This window comes from Schistocerca serialis, chromosome 5 (assembly GCF_023864345.2).
Source record: "Schistocerca serialis cubense isolate TAMUIC-IGC-003099 chromosome 5, iqSchSeri2.2, whole genome shotgun sequence".
Lineage (NCBI taxonomy): Eukaryota > Metazoa > Arthropoda > Insecta > Orthoptera > Acrididae > Schistocerca > Schistocerca serialis.
Window position 1 is genome coordinate 28,024,032 of NC_064642.1, and position 24,764 is coordinate 28,048,795.

The 24,764-nt window shown below is 39.1% G+C and overlaps 1 protein-coding gene across 1 annotated transcript in view; it reads right to left on the reverse strand.

Moving 5' to 3' along the window:
- LOC126480700 (probable maleylacetoacetate isomerase 2) overlaps positions 1 to 24,764 on the reverse strand; it is a 51,758-nt gene that overhangs the window by 18,024 nt on the left and 8,970 nt on the right. The window contains exons 4-6 of the mRNA XM_050103944.1: positions 16,322 to 16,399; positions 1,578 to 1,704; positions 1,351 to 1,453 (exon numbers count right to left, since the gene is read on the reverse strand). Coding sequence (XP_049959901.1) covers positions 1,351 to 1,453; positions 1,578 to 1,704; positions 16,322 to 16,399 — 308 coding nt within the window. The remainder of the gene's footprint in view (positions 1 to 1,350; positions 1,454 to 1,577; positions 1,705 to 16,321; positions 16,400 to 24,764) is intronic.

Consider the following 24,764-nt stretch of genomic DNA (forward strand, 5'->3'; position numbering starts at 1 on the left):
ACCGAGGTGATGCAAAACTTTTTTTTGATTTGTGTGTATAAAAGGAATTTGTTTTAAAATGACCCTCATATTTATAAGCATTCAACACTTATTACACTGAGAAATGTAGCATGTTAACATGAGTCCACATTGTGTGTGAATTAACGTATATTTGTCTAACTTTAAATAGTATGCAACAGGTGACGACATGGCAGCAATGAAAATTACGGCTAACAGCAATCCTACCATCAGATCTCTGGAGTATCAACTGAGTTAAATGGTTTACAAATTTTAATATTAAAGGACGCAGAAAAAGACTTGAACAAGCAATCCAGAGAGCCATGGCTCAATGGATAGAGGATCTAAAGCAGAAGAACCCAAAGCCATTGTATACTTGCTTTATGATGGCATTGTGTCTGCCAACATCTACAGAATAGTGAAGAAGTATTGGGTAAAATGTGGGTCATGCCCACCTAGGTCAAGATCACTGTTCATATAAATACGCTGTTGGGTTTATAAATGTCTGTAATTTATCAGAATCCTTACTATTGTGGCATGGCACATAAAGAAGATGAGTGTTACAATTTGCTGTAATGAACATCAATGGCGCAAGAGGCTAATACTTACTAGCTAACTGGTTGTTTAAGAGTACTGTCTTCAATTACATCATAAGATATGATTGATGGAAAATGATGTGCTTGTAGGTTCCCTGCATGCATTGGGACTAGACTGTGCAACAATGAACATAATTCAGATGACCAGGCTTCCCAAGATATGCAACAGCAGCAAATCACATGTAGGATACTTCTAGATGACCAAGAGCTGATCAGTTATGCAATGCAACACAGGGAACAGAGGAGGTCATGTGGGTTTTGTGGACAGTCTGGTACAAAGTCCTGACCCAAACCTCAGCCAACATCTTGGGGGTGAAATATAGTATGATTCACATTCAAATCAATTTACCCAGTAGCTTGTTAACTACTATTCACTATAATTCAGAAAGAATGGAATGAAATTTCACCTTTTGTGCAATGCATTCCCAAAGGTAAGTACGGTAATGCAGTAATGGAACCAAAAGCAGTGTATGTGGTATTATAACACAGTGTCTTTGGAACATGCAGCACTGGGTCTCAGGTGACTTTTGGCAATGTAGTGTACCTCATTTGTTTCTATTCCATTAAATGACCAATCTGACTGCATTTCTGAGTTTTATGATTTTCCAAAAAGAGTTACATTTCCTCTATCATACAGAAAAACTTTGAATATTACCGTTTCCCTTTCCCCCCTACAGGCCAAGGAGCCTCTTTCACCTACTTGTACAGTAAAATTTGCTTCCATGTACTGCAAATCTACGTGTTTTCAAGGACATACCTGCGAGCATTAAACACCTGAGGTATAAGGCAGCAATCTGCTAGGGAAATTTCATCTCCAACACAATATTTCCCTGCACTTGCTGAAAGCAACTTCTCTACAGCTGAAAAAACAAAAAAGAATCTTATTCCATGAATGAACACTTAAAAACCCTACATCAAATATCACTCCACTATCATTAAGCACAATTGGTTATGAAATACATAATGTATTCAATATGTTCATACCTCGGAATCCTCTATTGATCCAGTGCTGTGCCCATTCTTTTTTCTTTTCTTCTCCTACATAAATCAAAACTATAAGATTCTGTAGTGGCTGGATACCTGATGCAATTACCTCACATATTTCTCGGACCTGCAGCAAAATATTTAATTCTCAATTTATCTTAGAATCCTCTTAATCACGATTTTGGTAGATTTTTGCCATTTCATACGAAATAGAACCATTATACTACATAAGCACGTATCACACATGAACAAAGCACTGTGCACAAAAGTCAGAAACAGTACAACCATAAACAAAATCTCATCAGTTTTCATGCCACACACGTTCAACAATTATGCTTCAAATTTTCACATTTGTCACCCTCATTCTCAACAGGAGCAAATTAGTGATTGCTAGGCTTAACATTATACATGAAACTTATTTTACAACTAACATACAACTTGGATTTTGAAATTTCTGTGTGGTAACATGCCAGTAACGTGGTTGCTGCTGCACACATCTGACAGGCTCTGGCAGATTTAAACTTATCGACAATATTTTTGTAGGCCAAGGGAAAGTGGGCAGTATCATTATTACTACAATATTGAATAGTCTATCTGCTCATGGTGGTCAAGAACTTATATAACAACATGAATATCTGTCAGAATAAAACTGAGCCCCAATGAAAAGTAGCCAGATCAATAAATAAAGAAATGACTGAGGCCATTAAATCATGCCTCAAAGTCATAAATTCAAGATGCACAGTTCCAAATACTATCTGTTTTATTGATGGAACTGTTCAAATTACCTGACAAAGAGCCTGTAAAAGCAGGATGCATTCTACACAACAATTTGCCAAACTATATAACAAAATAGAAAACATGTCTGCTTTTAAAAATAAAGTAAAATGTCACTTGATTAAAACTTGTCCATACAGTCTTAAAGAATACCTTGGAAAAAAAGTAATGTTGCATATGCGCATAAAGTGATTTTAATCTTTGGTAATTATGTATGTATATCAACTTTTTTTAAGGTGGTTTTATTTAAGAGGCTATTTTTGAAGAAATCAGTCATTCTTCTGATATATGCAAGTGGTTATGAATTTTTGAAACTTGTAATTTTTCCAGTCTTCATGTAAACTTGTCGAATAGCGTCGTACAGAATGGTCCATGGACATCTGTAAATAAATAAATCATTTCCAAAAACTGTTTATATGAGCTGACCCAAGGAAACCAAAATCCACCTAGCCAGCCAACTCACACGTATTTATTATTTTGATTATAATCAACATATAAAACTATAACACAATTATGTATAATAATAAAAATAAAGAATAATCAGGAAAACTGTTGTACTTTATTATAATAATACTGAGATACTCCTATTCAGAATAAATGCACCTAAAACTATAAAAAGTTTTCAAGTGCAGCTGTACAGCACCATTTTCACAATGATACAAACAAAATGTTTGGAACTTTTAATTTTTAAATGAAATGTGGAAAATCATCTGGCTTTCTTTACAGAATTACGGCATTAAGTGTCACTTTGTTTTTACTTCTTTGAAAAAAGAATGATGTTATAACACAGATTTTTTGCTTATCAACTGCTTTCTATGCATTCTCTATTTTGTAAACCCTCGTCGCCAATTTTGTAAAGGCCTCGTCACTACTGCTGTAGAGCCTGAGTTTCCACTGTTATTACTGTAGCCCGAGTTTGTGGGTTTGTGAACCAGCTTCTGCTGCAGTACACCACTAAGACAATTTCTCACTGCCACTATTACACAGCTATGTCCTGGAGTCAGGTAACAGGATAGGAGAACAAATGTTCTACAACACTTCAACAAATTGGTAACAAAGTCACACTAATGAGTTAAAAGGTTTACTTATCTTTGGGGTCTTGACGAATAAGAAGTCTGCAACACTACTTGTAATATAACACAAAAAAGGTCCTCAATGGTTAAGTGCAAATAATCATAGGTAGATTTCACAATACATAGCAAATACAATTTATAACAACTGTCTGTTCACTTCTAAGAGTTCACTAAATGACATTCCCTGTCTAAGTCAGCCCTGGACAATGATCTACTGGGTGAAGCGAAATTCGCGCACTCGTGCTTTGCAGCGTGACTTATCACATGCCAACGATAAAAAAATGTCTCTCACAAAATTTCATCTGGTGAGTATATCCAGCAGAAAAAGGACGTTAAAGAGTGGCAATCTGGCAACACTGTAACCACATGTATGGTAACTACCTCTGACAGCACATTTTAACTGTACACTACAGTTGGTGCAGTGGATAGAGTTTTGGGTTAGCATGCAGGATATCGATGGTTTGATCCTGGGTCGAGGCATATGTTTTTTATTTGGTCAATGTAGTCCACATAGTATGGTATCTGACATCTTAATCATCAACAGCAATTGCAGCGGGTCCTCTAGAAAACATTTGCACTTCCATACTACAATCATAGAAATGGAAGATTGGTCAGCTTTGAAAGAAGCTCTTTCCACGTTGTGGGCATGAATTTATTCATGCCACTTCATGTACTAGATGCAAAACCTGTTTTCTTTGTACCCTCCTCCAGTGGTCCCATAGATTAGTATCAACTATTATTCTTGCCTTGTTCAGGTACATTACATTTCGTTAGCGCCTTATTTTACCTGTAGGACTAGCAACACGCTTAGAAAATAATGTCGAAACTCAGTTACTATTTGTATGTGTTATCATCATGGTCCCACTAATTATGCCTTTCAACATTGAGTCTGGTAACCGCATGCTGTTTAGTATGTTTCTCAATGCATTATTATTATTATTATCATTATTCTATTGATGGGACTGTGGAAGCATCATGTCTATTACCACTAGGAAAACAGTGTAATTTGAAACTGAACATTTCACAATTAGCGGTGTCGGGATGAATCATACAGAACAATATCCATCAGAAGGGTAATACTTTTAGATGCAACAACGCACAGGACTGACGGCGTGTTTATACTGTATGCGCTGTCCACCAACAGGGACTAGTTGCGAGCGAAATAGCACACCCATTACAGATTGCAACATACATGTGCACACGTAACGAGTTTTCTCATTGTTAACCTCCAAACCAGTGTGGCATACACTAACGATGAATATGTGGATATGCTTCTGGTCCTTGGTGCATCTGATAACCGGACTGGTGTTGCTGCTCATGGATATGCTGCTAGATACCCTCGTCGAAGCCATCTGGAAAAAAATGTGTATCGTCGTCTGGAGCTGCACCTTCGGGTGTCACGTTCTCTCCTTCCACCATCGTGTGCATTATTATTATTATTATTATTATTATTATTATTATAACGCCATACTCCAGCTACTGAGGAAGCTATTCTGGAGGTCATACACCAAAAACCTCAGCGAAGTACACATAGCATAGCAAAGCAGCTGCGTGTCTCGCAGTGCACAGACATTAATGTGCTGCACCCCAACATTATTCTTTTACACAACACATGCATCCTGCAGATCACCATCAGCGGATGCAATTCTGTGAATGGTTCCAACAACAACAGGAAGCCAAAAACAACAACAGGAAGCCAACAATGACTTTGTGAACACCGTAATATGGTCAGATGAAGCAGCATTCACTCATGAGGGTGTCTTCAATATGCACAATGTCCACCATTGGTGCGAGGTTAACCTGCATGTCACCACAACCAAGGGTAACAAGTTCGATTTGGTATCAACATCTGGTCCAGAATATTGGGTAATAGGTGTTTGGGCCCCTACAAGTTGCCTGACTGGTTGACTGCACGAAGGTATCATGCATTCGTCTCAATCTGTCTGTCTGATACACTGGAAGATGTTACAGTATATGTTTGGCAGAGGATATGGGTCCGACATGATGGTACACCTCCACACTCTGGAATTGATGTGCGACAGTAGTTGAACAGAACATTTCCAGGGAAATGGCTCAGATGTGAAGCTCCAGTGGTATGACCACCACGTTCACATGACCTAAATCCCCCGGATTTCTTTCTGTGGTGAAACCTGAACGAGCACGTGTACTCTACTCCCCCTACGAATGTGGAAGAATTGGTAGGGCATTTTCATGCTGCTCTTGTTACTGTGGACGCAGCTTTGCTGCAAAGGGTCCAGAGCTGTACGATCCGGCAGGTTGCATAATGTTTGGACATGCAGGGAGGTCGCTTTGAGCATCTGTTCTGAGGACAATGTAATCTGTTGTGAAGGTCACGCGGTCATTAATATGGACATTATTATTGTCACTGGTTGCTAATGTATGACATCTGAGCGCTCATATTACATGTAGTATAAATGACAAGTAGATGTTGTGTTATTGTATTGTGCTATCATCTTTATCACCTTGAAACTGATATTGATTTTGTAGTTATTCTGTTGTATGACAGGTTATTTGTTTCAATTGTCAATTTTTTTATTTGTCTAACCACGTATTTGTTATGTTCAGCAGTACAAAATGTCGTAAATTTAGGATACATGTGACCTAAAAAATGGTATACATTACAGCAGGAAATGTCAGAATGAAACTAGCAAATAAATAAATAAATAAATAAATAAAATAAAATAAAAATGTGCTCCAACGCAGGATCGAACCCTCTACCTCCTGCATGCTAACACAAAACTCTGTCCACTGCACCAACTGTACAGCACAACTAACATATGCCGACAGAGATAGTTACCATACAGTGTTGCCAGATTGCCACTCTTTAACATTCTTTTTCTGCCGGATGTACTCGCAAGACGAAATTTTATGAGAGACATTTTCTTATCGTTGGCCTGTGAGGAGTCGCGCTGGGAAGCTCGAGTGCTCGAATTTTTCTTCACCCTGTATAACCAAGTTGGCGAGAGCTGCTGCTCTTCTACCCTCTGAGTAGGCTTCTGTCTGTTGTCGTGGGGCCATTGGCAGATTGCATTTGGCCGGCAATTGGCCAGATGTCATACATCGATATCTTCATCCTCGGCGCCCCGTGGCGCTGGTGGAACTCTCACAAGTGGTGAGTCTCCATGGTACTGGCACCAGCTTGCATCTTTGCACCTGTGGTGCTTTTGCCCTAGTTGTGTCTTGTTCGGATGACACAGCACTCTTATGTCTTTAATTTTCTTCAATTATTGTTCTCTAACTTTCTTAGAAAACTATCATTGCTTGGGCCACACTAATTCCCACCAAGACATTTTTATTTATTGCTTCTTTGAACACTTGTTTGCATCAAACAATAACCTGTCAACTGTCAATCTCTTCTCCTTTTATTCCTCTTTTCTTCAGTGCCTGTTCAGTATTTGCTTTTTCTTTTTCAAACTTATTCTTCATACAACAATTTTGCCACAAATTTTCTTTTTCCTGTTCTTTTCATTTCCTCTGTGTTTCCTCAGCCACTCTCTGCTCATCTCCACAGTACTACTTAAGTGAGCCTTCTCCTCAAACACATTCACTGCAGCATCTCTTCTCATCAAATACGAATACAATGTTTTTTCAAACATATTTGCACTGTCCTCATTCAAGATGTTCCCCGACGATTAGAACCCCTTGCCACATCTGCACTGTCATTCAAAATTGCAAGTGCAGTCTTCCCAAATTGTTTAACAGTAGGGTGCTTCTCTCCCCCAAAGGTATATCTTCTCAAAAAATTGACTCCAGTAAACACCAACTCAGTTCTTGTCACTACCTGATGTTTCTTCTTATAATGTCAGTAATTTTCTTCACAAACTAGAGCATTTTCACAATAAGAAGTAGTGCAGCTAAGTTCACTATGTTTATGTATGATTCTTCTTACAGTCTCTTTACAGGATGCATACATTGAATACACCACAATGTAGGTTTATCCAAAGAAGACTGTTCCAAACTAGCAGAGAGCGTAGTATCTTTCAGCTGCTGACCACTGTTCTAAAAGTCTCTCTCCACTGGTTTCTACCATCAGCAATCTAGAGGACACACGTTTCATAAAATTACGACCCAGAAGTTTCGTATCTGATTGTACTTTTTTAAAATCTTTCAAATGAGATTTTTGGCCTTCAAAAAGTTTATAGAGAAACAAGAACATGTCTAAAGCATTTTCACCAAAGTTTTGTAATCCTTTTCAGAATGCATTATGGATTATATGTCTGTTACATGTGCCAGCATCAACCATTTTCTTCCTAACAGAGACAGACTTATTCGCAAGATGATTCACATAATTGTTAACATTGGGTCCAATCGCAACCTATAATCAGTGGCTTTGAATGAGGTAGCTGGGCATTAGCCAAGGCTTCATTTAACTTAAAGTAAATATTACTGGCAGTGGCTTTACCTATGAATAGAGTCTGCAGTTGTCTTGCCACAATCATTTGTTTGAAATCTGAACAGTATTTAACTACATTCTGAAGCTCTATTTTTGAAGCTGCATTCGCAGATTCATCAGCACAGAGAGAGAACTGTGCTCTTCCAATATCATCCACCAACTGGTTTTTAAAATGTCGAGCTACAGCATAACATAAGAAATATTTGGCTTTGTCCTTGAAAGGGTGAATTCACAAAGAATGCTTCCAGGAAACACTGCCTCAAACGTTTCTTTGGCATCTTCACAACCTGGCTGAACAGCAAAGTTCCTTCCAGTCATTTCAAACACCAGATCAACTTTGCCCTTGAAGCAATTTGTCTATCAGAATAACAATGAATTGCTGGTGTAGCTCTGAGAGATGGAATTACATCATCACTGTTACATCCACGGATGGATGCCAACATTCCAAAATTTCTGAGGGTAAATATAAATAGCGGAGCTTCCGCATCCTTCAAATTCGTAGTCCCAACAAACAAAATAACAACAATACAGATTATGTGAAAACAATTTCACTCAAATCTTAAACCATACCAATGTTATGTTTCAAAAAAAGAAAAAAGAACTGTTAAGGTAGTCATTAACAATTGACTTCCTTGTATCTCTGATTATTCTTTATTATTACTCAATATTGGCAAGCAGATATTTTAAAACAGTTGCTGGTGAATCAAGTGAGCATATTGTACCATGTCACTTGCACGGAAACAGGAAAGGAAGCCAAAAAGACAGGATTCTTTTCACAGTATTGTGCAACCGTTCTTCTGGAGAGTGCTTTTGACTTGGCAAGAGAAAGGCACGCAATGGGGCATTGTGTTGCTTAGTTGCCCTTGCATAAAAATCTAAAATAAACAGATATGTATTAGAGGTTAGATATTTTAACTTTCATCTCAGTGTTTTAATAGCTCATTACTTTTTGATAAAGGCAAGTGAGCAATTTTTTAATTTTTATCAATTAAAAATTTTGTGGGTATGGCACGCCCACACAATTATGTATATACATGCTCTCAAGCCCCGGCGCACACACAGCTGGCCCGTGCGTCCAGGGTGAACTAAGAAAAAAATGTAGTTGCAAAGAACTCAGTTTCACTTGACATTGTTATCATCTGTGTTTCCATGTAAAAGTATGCTGATCTACAGCACTAAAGCCAGTAGTAACTTTTGTCAATTTTAAGAAAGCAAATGCCTCAACTGACAGACAAACTATTTAGGATTTTTGAAGACTTTGGAATTGACAGAAAAATGAGGACATCATAAAACAAACCCTGACAGACACCATATCAGAAGTTAAGTTTTCTGGAAAGGCGTTTGAAATAAACATAGGGGTCATGCAAGAAGACAGATTATCCCTAACTATCTTCAGTATCATCCTGGAGAAAATAATGAAGCTCTGAAGTTGGAAGGAATACATGGAATACTTTGGAGAGAATGGATACGATGTGGAAATCAGGTGTTTAGCTTGTGCCGATGATCTGGCCCTTTTAGCCAGAGACCAGAAAAGATGCACAAAGAATACTCGAGATCTTGCATGAAATCACTGGAAAAACTGGTTTCAAAATCTCCTATGAAAGACGGAATATATGTAACAGACACCAAGGGCAGAAATACTTGGGGGTAACATATGGGAAGATTAAAAGAACAAATAAATTCAGATACTTAGTAGAATGGATCAACCCAACTGACTAGATAAAGAGACAGAAATTAGATCTTGTTTACACACTAACACAAACAGATCAACAACTGAGTGACATCCTACAAGGCCAAAATCAGGTAGTATAATTCAGTTATGAAACTGGAAGTACTCTACTGCTTCAGAGTGTCTTATTGAGAATAAAAAGGGACACGGAATGAAATTTTCGCTCTGCAGCAGCATGTGCGCTGATATGAAACTTCCTGGGAAATTAAAACTGTGTGCTGGACCAAAACTGAACTTCAGACCATTGTCTTTTTTGGAGAAAATGCTCTGCCAACTGAGCTACTGAAGCACAATCCATGACCCATCCTCACAGTTTTTCTTCTGCCAGTATCTCATCTCCTAACTTCCAAACTTCACAGACATTCTCCAGCATACCTCCAACTGTCTCGGTATGCAGGCCCTGCATGGTGAGTCAGTTGGAGGGATGCTGTACGCCACTTCCCACTATGATGACAATGCAGTTTTAACATATCAGTTTTTTCCCCTAGTGAATTTGATTCATGATGCCCTGCTCGTTGCAGGTAACAGCATTTTATTTAGAGAAGGTTGAGTCCCCCTTCTTCCCAACTTATGCATTTAATGTCTTAATGATATACGTACGTCTGAGGATGTGATGTGATATCATGAAACATATCAATAAAAGTTCTTATACAGCTGGAAATTTTTTTATTTGTCAAATATGGATTACGTCTTCTGTGGTTGCCAACAACATAAAACTATTTGTAAAAAGGAACAGTTGGAAGAACTTGACAGGGAGGAGAGGAAGATTCTCATAAAAATTCTGGAACCCCAGAAGACTACTGATGAAACTTGGAAGAATAGGAAAAACAAGGAGCTCTACATGAACACCGAAAATATCGTGGACACAACGCAGAAACAATGGCTCAAATTCTATGGACACATAACAAGACTGGACAAAAACCAACTGGGCAAAAAGATCTTTGATTACACCAAATCATTAAAGTCGGCCTCTCACAACTCTGAACGTGAGCAACTTAAGACATACGTATCCTCAGTGTAGCAAATCCAGCTTGATACACTTAATCAAGGCAAGACCGCCAGTCTAGATTGAATATCAGGTTCCTTTCAGAGTAGGCCAATACAACAACTTCATATTTAGCTCATCGAAAGATCCGTACCTAAGGACTGGAAAGTTATGCATGTCGCATCAATATTCACAAAAGGAAATAGGAGTAATATCCTGAATTACAGACATATACTACTAACATTAATTTGTAATAGGGTCTTCGAACATACACTATGTGATCAAACGTATTTGGACATCTGGCTGAAATGACTTACAAGTTCGTGGCACCCTCCATGCTAGAATTCATTATGGTGTTGGCCCACCCTTAGCCTTGATGACGGTTTCCACTCTCACAGGCATATGTTCAATCAGGTTCTGGAAGGTTTCTTGAGGAATGGCATCCCATTCTTCAAGGAGTGCTGCACTGAAGAGAGGTATCGACGTCAGTCGGTGAGGCCTGGCATGAAGTCGGCGTTCCAAAACATCCCGAAGGTGTTCTATACAATTCAGGTGAGGACTCTGTGCAGGCCAGTCCATTACAAGAATGTTATTGTCGTGTAACCACTCTGCAATAGGCCGTTCATTACTAACAGGTGCTTGATGCCATTGAAAGATGCAATCGCAATCCCCGAATTGCTCTTCAACAGTGGGAAACAAGAAGGTGCTTAAAACATCAATGCAGGCCTGTGCTGTGATAGTGCCATGCAAAACAACAAGGGGTGCAAGCCCCCTCCATGAAAAACACAGTCACACCATAACACCACCACCACTGAATTTTACTGTTGGCACTACACACGCTGGCAGATGACGTTCATCGGACATTCACCACATCCACACACGGCCTTCGGACCACCACATTGTGTACTGTGATTTGTCACTCCACACAGCGTTTTTCCACTGTTCAATCGTCCAATGTTTATGCTCCTTACACCAGGTGACGTATCGTTTGGCATTTACTGGCGTGATGTGTGGCTTACGAGCAGCCGCTCAACCATGAAATCCAAGTTTTCTCACCTCGTGCCTAACTGTCATAGTACTTGCAGAGGATCCTGATGCAGTTTTGAATTCCTGTGTGATGGCCTGGATAGATGTCTGCCTATTACACATTACGATCCTATTCTACTGTCTGCGGTCTCCGTTAGTCAACAGGCGAGGTTGGCCTGTATGCTTTTGTGCTGTACGTGTTCCTTCATGTTTCCATTTCACTATCACATCAGAAACAGTGGACCTGGGGATGTTTAGGAGTGTGGATATCTCGCGTACAGACGTATAACACAAGTGACACCCAAAGTCCGTGAGTTCCGCGGAGTGCCCCATTCTGCTCTCTCACTATGTCTAATAATAATAATAATAATAATGAAAAGTGTGAGGTTACACATGAGCACCAAAAGGAATCCGTTAAATTTCTGTTACACAATAAATCACACGAATGTAAAGGCTGTAAATTCAACTAAATACTTAGGGACTACAATTATGTATAACTTAACTTGCAACAATTACATAGATAATGTTGCAGGGAAAGCAAACCACAGACTGAAACAATGGAAAATCCAGGGTGGAATGTAAAAATATTATGAAAAGGGAAGTTGCCACTCGCCATATAGTGGAGACGCTCAGTTGCAGGCCGGAAAAAACAAATGACTGCAGTCTAAGGCAACTGGAGCCACACTCAGTTGCCTTATACTGCAGTCGTCTCTCTCTCTCTCTCTCTCTCTCTCTCTCTCTCTCTCTCTCTCTGTGTGTGTGTGTGTGTGTGTGTGTGGTGTGTGATCTATTTTTGACAAAGGCTTTACAGGCTGAAATCTTTACTTGGAACAGTCTTTCTGGTGTGCCTATCTGCAACTCAGCATCTCCTCTATATGGCAAGTGGCCACTTTCCATTTCATAAACCAAAGATTGACTTATTGGCAGAACACTTAGAAATGCAACAGGTCTACTAAAAAGACTGCCTACATTATGCTTGTTCGACCTCTTATGGAAGGTATTATGTTGAGACTGGAGTTTTTTGAGTTGGTTGATTTTTCTTCTATGAACTGTTTCCATTCTTTATATAGCAGTTTTTGTGTGCTTTTCGACCTTGTTAGTCAACTCCCTGATGAACAGATTAAGGAAATATGCACACTAATATACCAGTTACAATGTAACACTTGTGAGGCACATACATAGGGCAAACAGGGAGAACATTTGATGTCAGATACAAGTAACACATGAGGGCATGGAAATATGGGACAAACCACTCCACATTTGCAGAACACCTAAGAGAAAATGACCACAAACCAACCACTAGAGAAGATGACATGAGAATAATTAGAATCAACAATAAAAAGCACCTTCTGACCATGCAAGAAAATTACCACATACATGAAACCAAAGCAGAGGGGAAAATCCTGTTGAATGACCAAGTACACATGCCAAGCAATTCATTATTTACACTAATAGATAAAATAATAGAATAATGTTCGCAAAAAGGATAAATATAAAAGTAGTGCTCAATGTAATAACCGCCACCCCCCCTTAAAAAAAAAAAGGCTCTATCTCCCCCCCCCCCCCCTCTCTCTCTCTCTCTCTCTCTCTCTCTCTCTCTCTCTCTCTCTCTCTCTCTCTCACTCACTCACTCACACGCACACACACGGTATAAACAGCATAAACAGAAGTTAGAAACGAACATATACTTTGTTAGGTTGGCGACACATAGGTAAACATACCAAAGACGATGAAACACGTAATGAGTCGCAATATTTACACTGTGAAAAGAAGTGTATGACGAAATAGTAGTATCGAGTAACAGAAGAACGATAGTCCACCACAAAAAAAGAGTGAGAAACATGGTGTACAGTGTGTGGAGGGCGAAAACACGAAGAGGTGAATACAGAACAGTGATAAAAGTGGTAGTGCAACCTCTAGACCAGATGTGAGGAAACGCAGATCAGAAAATCATAAGTAATTACATTTTTACAAAAAATCGCTAAGTGAACTGTTTGACAATCTATAACTAACAAAACTGTATCATTATAGATCCCACTGATGATGCCTTAAAACAGTAGAAGGCGAAACACGTATGGATTGAATAAAATAATTAGCAGCAGGAAAAGGCAGTTTGATTTGCAAAACAAGTATTTATATGAAACTTCCTGGCAGATTAAAACTGTGTGCCCAACCGAGACTCGAACTCGGGACCTTTGCCTTTTGCGGGCAAGTGCTCTACCAACTGAGCTACCGATGCACGACTCACGCCCGGTACCCACAGCTTTACTTCTGCCAGTATCTCGTCTCTTCAAGTATTTATATACTTGCTGCGGAGGATGGTCACACAAACAAACTTGTTATGTTATACCCCTATAATTCTCTCACTTGATTCTTTTCCCTTTCTTATAAATTGGACATATCACTGCTTTCTGTCATTCCTTGGGTCTTTCTTCATTTTTCCAGCACTGATGAATACAGGCATTACTTTGCTACATGCTTCTCCACCTTGCTTCAGTAGTCCTAGTGCCGTGCTGTAGGTTACTGAAGCCTTACTGTTCTTCATTTGTTCCAGAACTTTATCCATTCCATTTAGTGTAGGCTCCTGCAATTTTTGTTTGGGTCTTTCATTGGTCTTACTTTACTCAGTCACATCTTTTCCCACAGGCACATTTGACAGTCCTCTGAAATAGTCCTCACATAAGTTCACGCTCCATTCTTTGCCAGCCACCAAGTCACCTCTACTGTTTGCCATCCCTGCAATTTTTATCTTAAAATATCTTACACATCCATATAACTGTTTTACATTGTTCGTTTTGTTTCTGTCTTCTTCAGCCTTCTCTGGTTGCTTGTTGATGTACTGCCCCTCTCCCCTTCCTATTCCTATTGATTTCCTGGCTTCTCTTGCTGTCTTTGTGAATTCTTCTCTATTCTGTGAGGTGCTGTTACCTAAATTCCTCTGTTGTACTTCTTTTTCTTTTTTGTCACCTCTGTGTATTCTTCATTGAATGACATTTTATCCCTCCCATTCCTTTCTTGCGTCCACAGGTGTTTCTTCGCATTTCAATTACCGTGTATTTGTTTCCTAGCTTTTTTTCCTTGTCCCCCCGCCTCTCTTTTCCTTCTTCCTTTTGTTCTTGTACAACTTTAAATCTATTTTGTAAGTGCAGCTCGTATTAACTTATTTTTTCCTCATTTCCCAGTAGAGACTTACATCCATTTTGCCTTTTAGTGTGCTGCCTCTTGTCATCTTTTCTCATGATATTCTTTATTTCATTGTTTGATTTTACCCATTGTCATTTGATTCTTTGTGCAGAGTGTATAGTCCACACAGAGATATATTTGCTGATGCAGTACCAACTTTTGCATTTGCATCTCTTATCACTCTCTTCATGCTGTATCACAGCACGCACTGTGCACTTATTCAACCACTTCAATAAAAGAGTCCCCCTCCTCATCACCCTTTTATTCTACAGGAGCTTGTATGGTAAAGATGCAAATTTCTTAAACCTTCCATTGATTCTCAAGTAGCAGAGTCTTTCACTGATTGCTTCATATTTAACTACAGCATTGCACTAGTTTACTGTTGACTGCTATTCCTTTTCCAAGTTGTCCTTTCCTTACTCCGGTCTCATTGTGAAATATGGTGTATCTCTCTCGCTTCTGTATGCCTTTATCTTACTGTCTAGTCTCCTGTAAGGTGACTGCATCCATATTGCTGGTTGTGCAATTTGTCATCCAATGCCGTTTTAGCATTCCATGTCCCCACCTATAAAAGTTTGTATCGTAGTCCCCACCCTTTGCCATGACCGTCAACATACGAATTCATCTTTATATAAAACCAAAAATATTAATAAGGTAGTAAATTTTTTAAAAAAGTATGAAGCTTAGTTTAACGGTATCACAGTCAGTCATTAGTTGTGTGACACTGATACTGTGTTAAAAAATTAAATCCAGAATAAATCTTTCTTTCTGCAGTAGAACATGTGTTGTTTTGAAACTTCCTGGCAAATTAAAAATGTACACTGGGCTGGGACTCTAATCTGCATCCTTGCCTTTTGCTAACAATGCTCTTACCAACTGAGCTATCTCAGCATGGCTCCCAACCCATCCACAACATAGCTTTCCTTCCAAACCTCACAGATACTATGAAGATTGATGTTTGGAAGCTAGGAGGAGCTACTGGAAGAACTGAAGCTGTGTGGATGGGTCTTCGCAGATAGCCCATTCAGAGCAAGGGCACCTTTACGATATTTTGGAGAGGGAGCCTAGATCTGGAGGTGTGGAGTATTTTTAATGTTTTGGTAGACAAATGGTGACTTGTAAACACGTATAAGAAAGTTACAGTTCCAACTCTATTTAAAACCTATATAATACTGACATTTAAATCATTTTCTTGAAAGAACAACACCCGAGTACACTTTTTTTTCCTTTCCCTGAAAGCAAGGGGCACCCTTGCCCTGGGCATGGGTGCTCCTGATTCAGTGGTAAGAACTGCCCCAGAAAGAAAAGGTTCAACTCCTGGTTCAGCTCACAGTTTTAACTTTTTAGGAAATTTTAACAACTGAAATGTTTACAACACGACTATTGTGAATGAAAAATATCCAGTGTATCTGACTAAAAAAAAAAAGAACTGCAGTAATAGATATTAACCTGACTTTTTACAAGTACAAGCCAAAAGCTTCAAATATGACAAACCTTGACTTGATACAAACAACATTCTACCACATTTATAGAACTTCATGTAACATATTTTCAACAAACCTTCGCTCTTTTATGGACATCTTGGGGCATAAGAGGTCGCTGAGGTCTAGTCTCCTCTAAATAGTGCATGATGCTCAGCTGAAACAATAAGAAATTTAAATTTTTATAATTAAAGTTGCAGTTTTATGTTATATATAGCTGCTGAAATTTTAAAAAGGGTAGATCGCGATCTCAGCAATAGGTAATGATAAAAGTGCCTTTGTTATAGCTGCCTTACCAATCTACATTAATTACTTGTAAGCACAACTATGACAATAAACATAATGATTTAAGTACAATTTCACACACAGTTGTTAATTAACACACTTTACAAATCTGTCAATAACTTGTACTGGATATCCCAAATCCCATAGTATTTTTGTGAATCTGATTAGATTAGAATCTGCATATCTTTTACCTTTTGTTTTTCAATAAGACTTGTGACTGATCGTCGAAGAAGACGATAGAACTCCACACACAATAATACCTTAGTGAGACGTTTATGTAATAAATATCACCAATCTTGGTCAACTACTAGGCAGAGTAATACACAAGATGTGGTGAAGCATGTCGATTCTGCAGTATAACACGTTCCACTTCTGGCCACTAAGGCTGACAAAAGATTTTAATGGAAACTGGAAACTTTGTTTGGGCAGTTGTTAAGTGTGGAACATTCCACTGTGTGCACTCTAGTTTGCATATGTGGTAATGGGTATAAAAGACATCAGCTCAGAACACCGATAAGGTGTGACGGCAAGTGAGTGCCTCTACTTGCTGCAGAGGGCTGTTTATGCTTTGGCGTTGCAGCTTGGCAGTGTCTTGAAGTCTCAGAGCAAAGGGAGCAGACAATAATGTCAGTGGCACAATAATTGAAGGTTATACATGAGCACAGTCAGTCTGACATGTCAAGTGAGTATATCAATATGTGATCTGTTGTGAGCTATAAATTAAGAGAAATCTGTTTCACACACAATTGTAAATGAAGATGTATGGGGGAAACCTTTCACTTATAATACATATGAGTTATCATAAAAGCCACTACGTTGTTTTAGTAGCTAGAATGGATTGGAACTTTCTTTCAGCACCAACCCCTGGGAAAGGTGTAAATGTCCACTGACAAAAGGAACATGTCATGGTCTAGTGGCACTGCATAGCAGGTCCACTACAGCAAATTACATAAAAAAAAGTGACGTCTAGTATTTGTAAGGTAATAGCTGGCATACCTATCAGCCACGGGACAGCTCATGTATGGAGTGGAACCCACCATACCAAAACACAACCTGTACCACTCCAGAGGATGTGCTGAAAAGTGGTGAAAAGAATGTCTGCTTGTGTCTGTGCGGATGGGTGTGTGTGTGTGTGTGTGTGTGTGTGTGTGTGTGTGTGTGTGTGTGTGTGTGTGTGGGCGCGCGCGCGTGCGCGCGAGTGTATACCCCTTCTTTCCCCCTAAGGTAAGTCTTTCCGCTCCCGGGATTGGAATGACTCCTTACCCTCTCCCTTAAAACCCACATCCTTTCGTCTTTCCCTCTCCTTCCCTCTTTCCTGATGAGGCAACAGTTTGTTGCGAAAGCTTGAATTTCATGTGTATGTTTGTGTGTCTATCGACCTGCCAGCACTTTCGTTCGGTAAGTCACATCATCTGTGTTTTTAGATATATTTATCCTGTTTTCAGTATCACTTGAGGTATTCCACATTATGCATATTATTCGTTAGGCTTTCCCACTACACTGACAGTAGTTGCAATTCTCTGTTACTACAGGGCTCCAAATTGCAGTGTCTAACATGGTAGCGTGTGACGTAACTATGTCGGTGCATGGCAGACCCTCAGAAAACTGAAAACATGAACTCAAAGATTTTGTCCACACACAGAGCATCTTCTCCTTCAGCATGACAATGCCAGAACCACACACCAGCGGTGCGACAGACGCAACAATCTGGCACCTTGTGCTCACTGTCACTGACCATCCTACATACAGTCCCAACTTGGCCCCACCTGATTTTCATCTGTTTACAGAACTTAAAGAACACCTTTGAGAACCTCACTTTGAAAGTGATGAAGCAATGTAAGCAGAGGTGAAGTGGTTTCATTAACAAAGTCAAACATTGTACAGTGATGTTATCAATAAACTGCTCTCTTGTTGGGAGAAATGTCTTTGTCGCCTGGGTGACTACGTTGAGACATGACGCATAAAGATGCAGAATGTTTGTTTTCTTTAAACTCCTTAAGGACACAGGGTACTTTTCTGGCTCACTATTATGTAAAAATCAACACCTATTTCTTTCAGACATTGTTTATTAAGTAAATCTTTTGCACATTTTTTGTTGATATCAGGTAATTCAGCACACTTTCTAAACAAATTAGAAGTATTCTGACTATTTTTGAATCTGCTTAGGGTTATTAAAATATTACAAAGAAATTGATGCATTTTTTTCCCCAAAATACTTCCTCAAATTGGGGTACCATTTAATACAATATCATACATTTGAAGGAGACCAAATTTTTACCAGACATGCATGACATGATGGTTGAGGTACTAGATTCATTTAACTCCACCTAATACATATATTACAAGGATAGAAAAATATCACATCTTACATTTAAATTTTTATAATTTTTTCCTAATAAAAATGTTAATTTTTCTATAATTTAGTTGATCCTGCAATAAAGCTTAGGTCTACTACATAAGTATGGACTATTTGCAAGTTACAGAAAAAAATTAGAGAAATGCTTTATAAGCTTCAGGAAATATTTGCACCTGAATTCTGAAAAATACAATTTTGCAGTAAATTGCGAATGATGGTACGAGTCCTATTAAACTGTGTCTCAGAATATTCCTGAAGCATAGCCTCCATCCTGCAGCATTTCTTCATCTTCAAGCTTCCTCCTGGCATTACTTTCAGCACTTCTTGCTTCTTTGGTAACTCGAAGAACGAATCTTTCAGCTTCATGCACCCGTTGTCTGTTACACGCACGCAATTGATATTCCATATTAGAGTCACATTTTATGCCTAAATTTCTCAGGGCTTCCAACCTTCCAATAACTCCATCATTGAAACATATCACTGCATCTAGTACACCAACTTTTAATGTATTTAGTCCTACAAAAACATTCTTGGGTAATCTTTCCCATATGGAATAGTTGAAACTTCCATTTGTATTCTGAGTGCCCCCATGAAGACATTTACTAGGCAACACAGAGGTCACTCAGGTCTCTAAAAATTGGTTTTATTTCATTCATAACAGGCTCAGGAAGAGAATGTTTATGAATGTATATTTGACCACTTTCTTTTGCTTTTTGGTAACCACACCTAGAATCTGCCCCTTTAGGGCAAAGTCCGTGAACAGGGTGGTCATCTGTGGACAACTTATGAAAGTAGGTGGCCCATACAGCTTTTCTCATTGCTGTATCATCATTCAGAGGTGCAGTTCATCTAAAGACCAGTCCATAATAACTCTGAAGAAGGTCTATTTCAGTTTCTGTCAATCTGCCTCGCCAGACAGAGATTTTCCATCAGATAGCAACTTTACTTTCATTGCTCTTCATAGCTTCCTCAATCTAGCACCCATCCTCTTTTGCACATGTCCACAACACTCCAGTTTTGTTACCAAGGTATCACCATAAACATTAAACTCATTAATTTTATTGAAAGCTTTAGAGTCCCCATCGCCTAGGTACTTCGTATATCTGATGTTATAAACGGAAACTGACCTCTGAAATATTTTTGGAGCTCCATCACACTCCATATCTCCACTGTATCCATCATAATTCTTAGAACACTGATGTTCAACATGTCCTTCAGTGTTGCCATGGCAGGTGTGGCAAGCACTCAACATAAACAACTTTTCCATTCTCCAGAGATGTAGCACTAACAACACCATTCAAGGAACGATGTCATCAACGTCACCATGTCCCATCAAGTGCAACAGCAATGTCCCTGGTTCCGCTAATATTTACAGTTGCTTCTACTGCACATTTCATAGATCCATTAAACACAACCATCAAGGCACCTAAAAGTATTTTTATGTACTTCCTGAACCTACTGGGAGGAGGCGGAAGGTCCATCAAACCACAAAACGTTTGAGCAGCCTTTTTTCCTTTTCCTATTGTATCCATTGCATACACTAACTTCAAATTCAACTTCAAATTCACATCGCATGAATTATGCATAACGTTCGAAGTCATTTTCGAGGTAGATTTATTGCAGGATCTACACAGAACAACTAATTTTGACACTTAACCCTTCCTGCTACTTTGTTGTTTAGTTATTCCAAACAGCCTACACCATCACATTGTTTACATTTTGCCACTTCCTTTATCAAAGAAGATAAGATGCCCACATCAACAACAACAAATCCACTACAAACAGAGTCACTGTTAAAACAAAAATCTGAATCACCAGGAGGCATGGCACATGGGAGTTTCTTCCCTGAAGAACTGATACGTAGGTTACTTTCAACAGTGTGGCTTGCCTTGTTTGTGAACTGGTTACCATGAAATTTCCTTTTATTGAATTTCTTGATGCATGGCATAGTTTGTATTTATTATACACTACAGGACATGTACTTCCATAAATATATGTAGCACTTGGGCAACAAAACCTTCAGTAACACATGAACAAACTGCTTCAGCGAAACAAAATTAAGTACTAGCAAAGATGATCATTTACAGACACTAGAAACCTGTGCTGTTACCAACATATACAATGTTTCATCATATAATCACTGGAAACAGAAAGTTCACAGCTCTTCTCGAAATAATACTGGTTTCTGTAACACAAATAAAGGGGGCATGGCAACATACATAACCATAACTTTAAAATTTGGTATATATACAAGATGTAGAGCTTTGCTTCCGCCGTTTTTTTCCCCAACATTTGAGGCTTTAATGAAACAAATTGATTACACAGGTATCATTCAAAGTACTTTCCATCGCTGGCCACTGCTTTCTCCCATGTTTCGGGCAGTGTACGAATCCTGTGCCGAAAGAACTGTTCATCTTTTGACGTGATCCACGAATTGATCCAATTTGTGACTTCTTCATGAGATCGGAAGTGTTCATCAGCCAGGCCACGTGCCATTGATCTAAACAGGTAATAGTCAGAGGGAGCAATGTCTGGAGAATACAGCGGGAGGGGTAGGACTTCCCATTTTAATGTTTCCAAGCATGTTTTGACCTCTTTTGCAACGTGGGGTCCAGCGTTGTCATGCTGAAAAATCACTTTACCGTGCCTCTCTCTCACTGTATTGCAGCCGTTTGTCTTTTAATGCTCTGCTCAAACGCATTAATTGCATTTGATAATGAGCACCTGTGATTGTTTCACTTGGTTTTAACACCTTGTAGTACACAATGCCAAACTGGTCCCACCAAATGCAGAGCATGATCCTCGAGCCGTGTATATTCGGCTTGGCCGTTGACTTAGAAGCACTGCCGGGATATCCCCATGATTTTTTGCATTTAGGGTTATCATAATGAGCCCATTTTTCGTCCCCGGTCACAATGCAATGCAGAAATCCCTTCCGTTTTTGCCTCTGAAGCAACTGCTCACAAACACATAAACACTGTTCAACATCTCTTGGTTTCAGCTCACACAGGACCCAAGTTCCTTCTTTCTGAATCATGCCCATAGCCTTGAGACGTTTTGAAATGGCTTGCTGTGTCACTCCCACTAATTGTGTCAATTCTTCTCGAGTTTGACGTGAGTCTTCACTCAGCAATGTCTCCAATTCTGCATCTTCGAAAACATTCTCTCTTCCACTACTATGCCGGTCTACAACGTTAAAAATCACGGTTCTTGAAGCATTGAAACCACTCATGACACCTTCTTTCATTCATAGCGTCCTTACCATACGTACTCGAGAGCATTTGATGAGACTCGGCCACTGTTTTCTTCATATTGAAACAAAACAGTAAGACCTCCCACAAATGACAAGAATTAGGCTCGTAAACTGACATTTTCAATCAAGAACAACTTTATAATGCAGACACAAATCAACTAATGTTTGAATGAGGTTACGTTGACCAAGGTCCAAGCCAACTGCCTGACGTGTGCGATCTGTTTCTTTCAACCGCTACTTACTGTTGTCACCACCTACTGGCAAACGGTGGAAGCGAACTTGTACACCTGGTAGGTAATTTTTCCATTTGAAACCCTGTAATGTATGTATCAATGTAATCAGGAAAGACTACAGAATTTAATAAAGTAATAAAAAAATTGGATTTTTCCACCATTTATAAGTACACTGTATCCTCAAAAGCTTTTACATAACAAATTTGGAGGCATTACTTTTTAACACGCCCTTGTATGATAGATCACCTGGAAACTGGGTTCCTTTGATCAGTCCTACCAAGAGGATAGCAAAGCAAACACTCTGAACAGGCACAACGCAATATATGTTTACACCAAAAAGATCTATCAGTTATGTGGCTGTCAAACAATAGTGTCATAAGAAATGGAGCATTAGCCAATTCCACAATAATGGAAAAGCAAATTGTTTTGGACAACACGTCTACTGAACGTGACAGCTCTGCTGCCTTTATCTTTGCATTATTTTGCTTAGTGTTTGTGTGGAATTCATGGGGAAAAGCTGTTATGTTCTTCACTTGCTCTTTCCATTACCTGATATATGTTAATGATTTGATTTTAATAATAAAATAGTGCAGAGGGTTTGGGTATGGATCTTGTGATTAAGCATTTGAATAACAGTTTTTACGTCAATGTGAGCAAAGCATAAACGTAAGTGGTATTTGCTGTTCAGGAAATGAAGATGAGTCATAGCAAAACAAAATAAAATTCTCACATACACCTATAGACGAAAGCGCTTTTTTCAGTCATATGTAATGGCTGATTTATCAATTAAACTGAATTTTAAATCTGTAAAATAAGGAAAGGCAACCACTCACCTACAGGAGATTTATGCATGGATCAGCGAAACATATAACAGAAAACAGCATTCACACTAGCTTTCGAGCACTAGCTCCTTTTCTAGCAACAGTACACTCACCCACACACACTACTACATAGACACCCAAATGCACACTCCGGTGGCCATGGGTACTTGCATGTATAAATGTGTGTACTATATCTAGAAAAACAGCTAGTGCTTGAAAGTTTGAATACAATTTTCTGTTATGTGTTTTGTGCTCCAACACGGATCCACTATAGGTGAGTGGTTGCCTTTCCCTTATTTTACATAATGCCCCACCCAGGAATTTCCATTATTGTACTGAATTTTAAATTATTAGCAGTAAAGACTGAAAGAAAGTTCTTTTGGAAGTTGCGTTGTGAGGCTGTAAGACAAAAATAGAACTACTTGATCTCCAAGAGCAGAATATCATCTTCGGTTTGTTAATTAATGAACTGTATATAAGTTTCAGCAGTAACATTTGTGAAAATTCTGGTACCAGACAATGATGTGAATGAACTCAAACTCAAATGATGATAATTAGATTTAATTACCAGCTAAACATGTCTAGGACTATGCTTTCTGTGTATGAGTACAGGGGTCATTGTCCAACATTCATGAGCAGCTAAACGTTGCACTGGCTCCAGCTGATAGTCTTAGGTCGTTTCCATGGGTCTCTTGGGCATCAGATGTAGCACCGTGAATTTCTTGTGAATGCTGATGCTGCCATGGCTGGCCCCAACTGTGGGTGAATAGTGGACTGGTGAGGATGTAGATCTCTAGGAATAGGTTATATATGTGTTCTTGACTTGGGAGCTCCAATGTTAGGTGTATGATGAAGCTGCTTGAGGAATATCAACTAGATTGGGAACGAAGTAAAGTGTGGAACCTGTATGCATCTGAGATGCGGAGGTGGCTTTGCTGACATCTACTGAACATACTGGGTGCAACAAGCTGCAGGCTGTGGCTCGTATCAGCTTCCATGGTGCTTACTGTCTGGGCTCAAAGCCCATCCTCAACTATTTTCAGTGACAGATTAAGGGTGTTAAGGCTCCTTATCCCTACCACAGGGATAAAAGCACAGCTCACTATTTGTAGCATCATTCCCAGTGCTCTGGCAATCTGGTTTGGAGCACAGTTCAAGGCTTACACAAGAGGTTCTGCTTACTTTATGAAGGCCTTCGGTGCAGATTTCTTAACTTGCTTCGTCTGGTGAAGAACTGTGGGTACCCCATAAACAATCAGGCATGCACGACATTTCGCAAACTATTATTCATGTGTGGCATGCAGATGAGGATGTTTTATGTTAGAGAATCATTTTCCTTATACTAACCATGCAGTTACACGTGCTACAAGTAGGAGCCATGTAGGGGTCACCTGTAGTTGTTAAGAAGTGAAGTAAACATCATTGCAGATCACAAAAAGAAAATGGAAACATAATATTAGTCAACTGTAGAAGTGTTCAGGGCAGATCCCAAAGTTACTGACGTTCATTAAAAGTGACAAGAAACTCCAATGCCACAAATTTGTGTTGGTGACAGTGCTGTCCTTAACATTCAT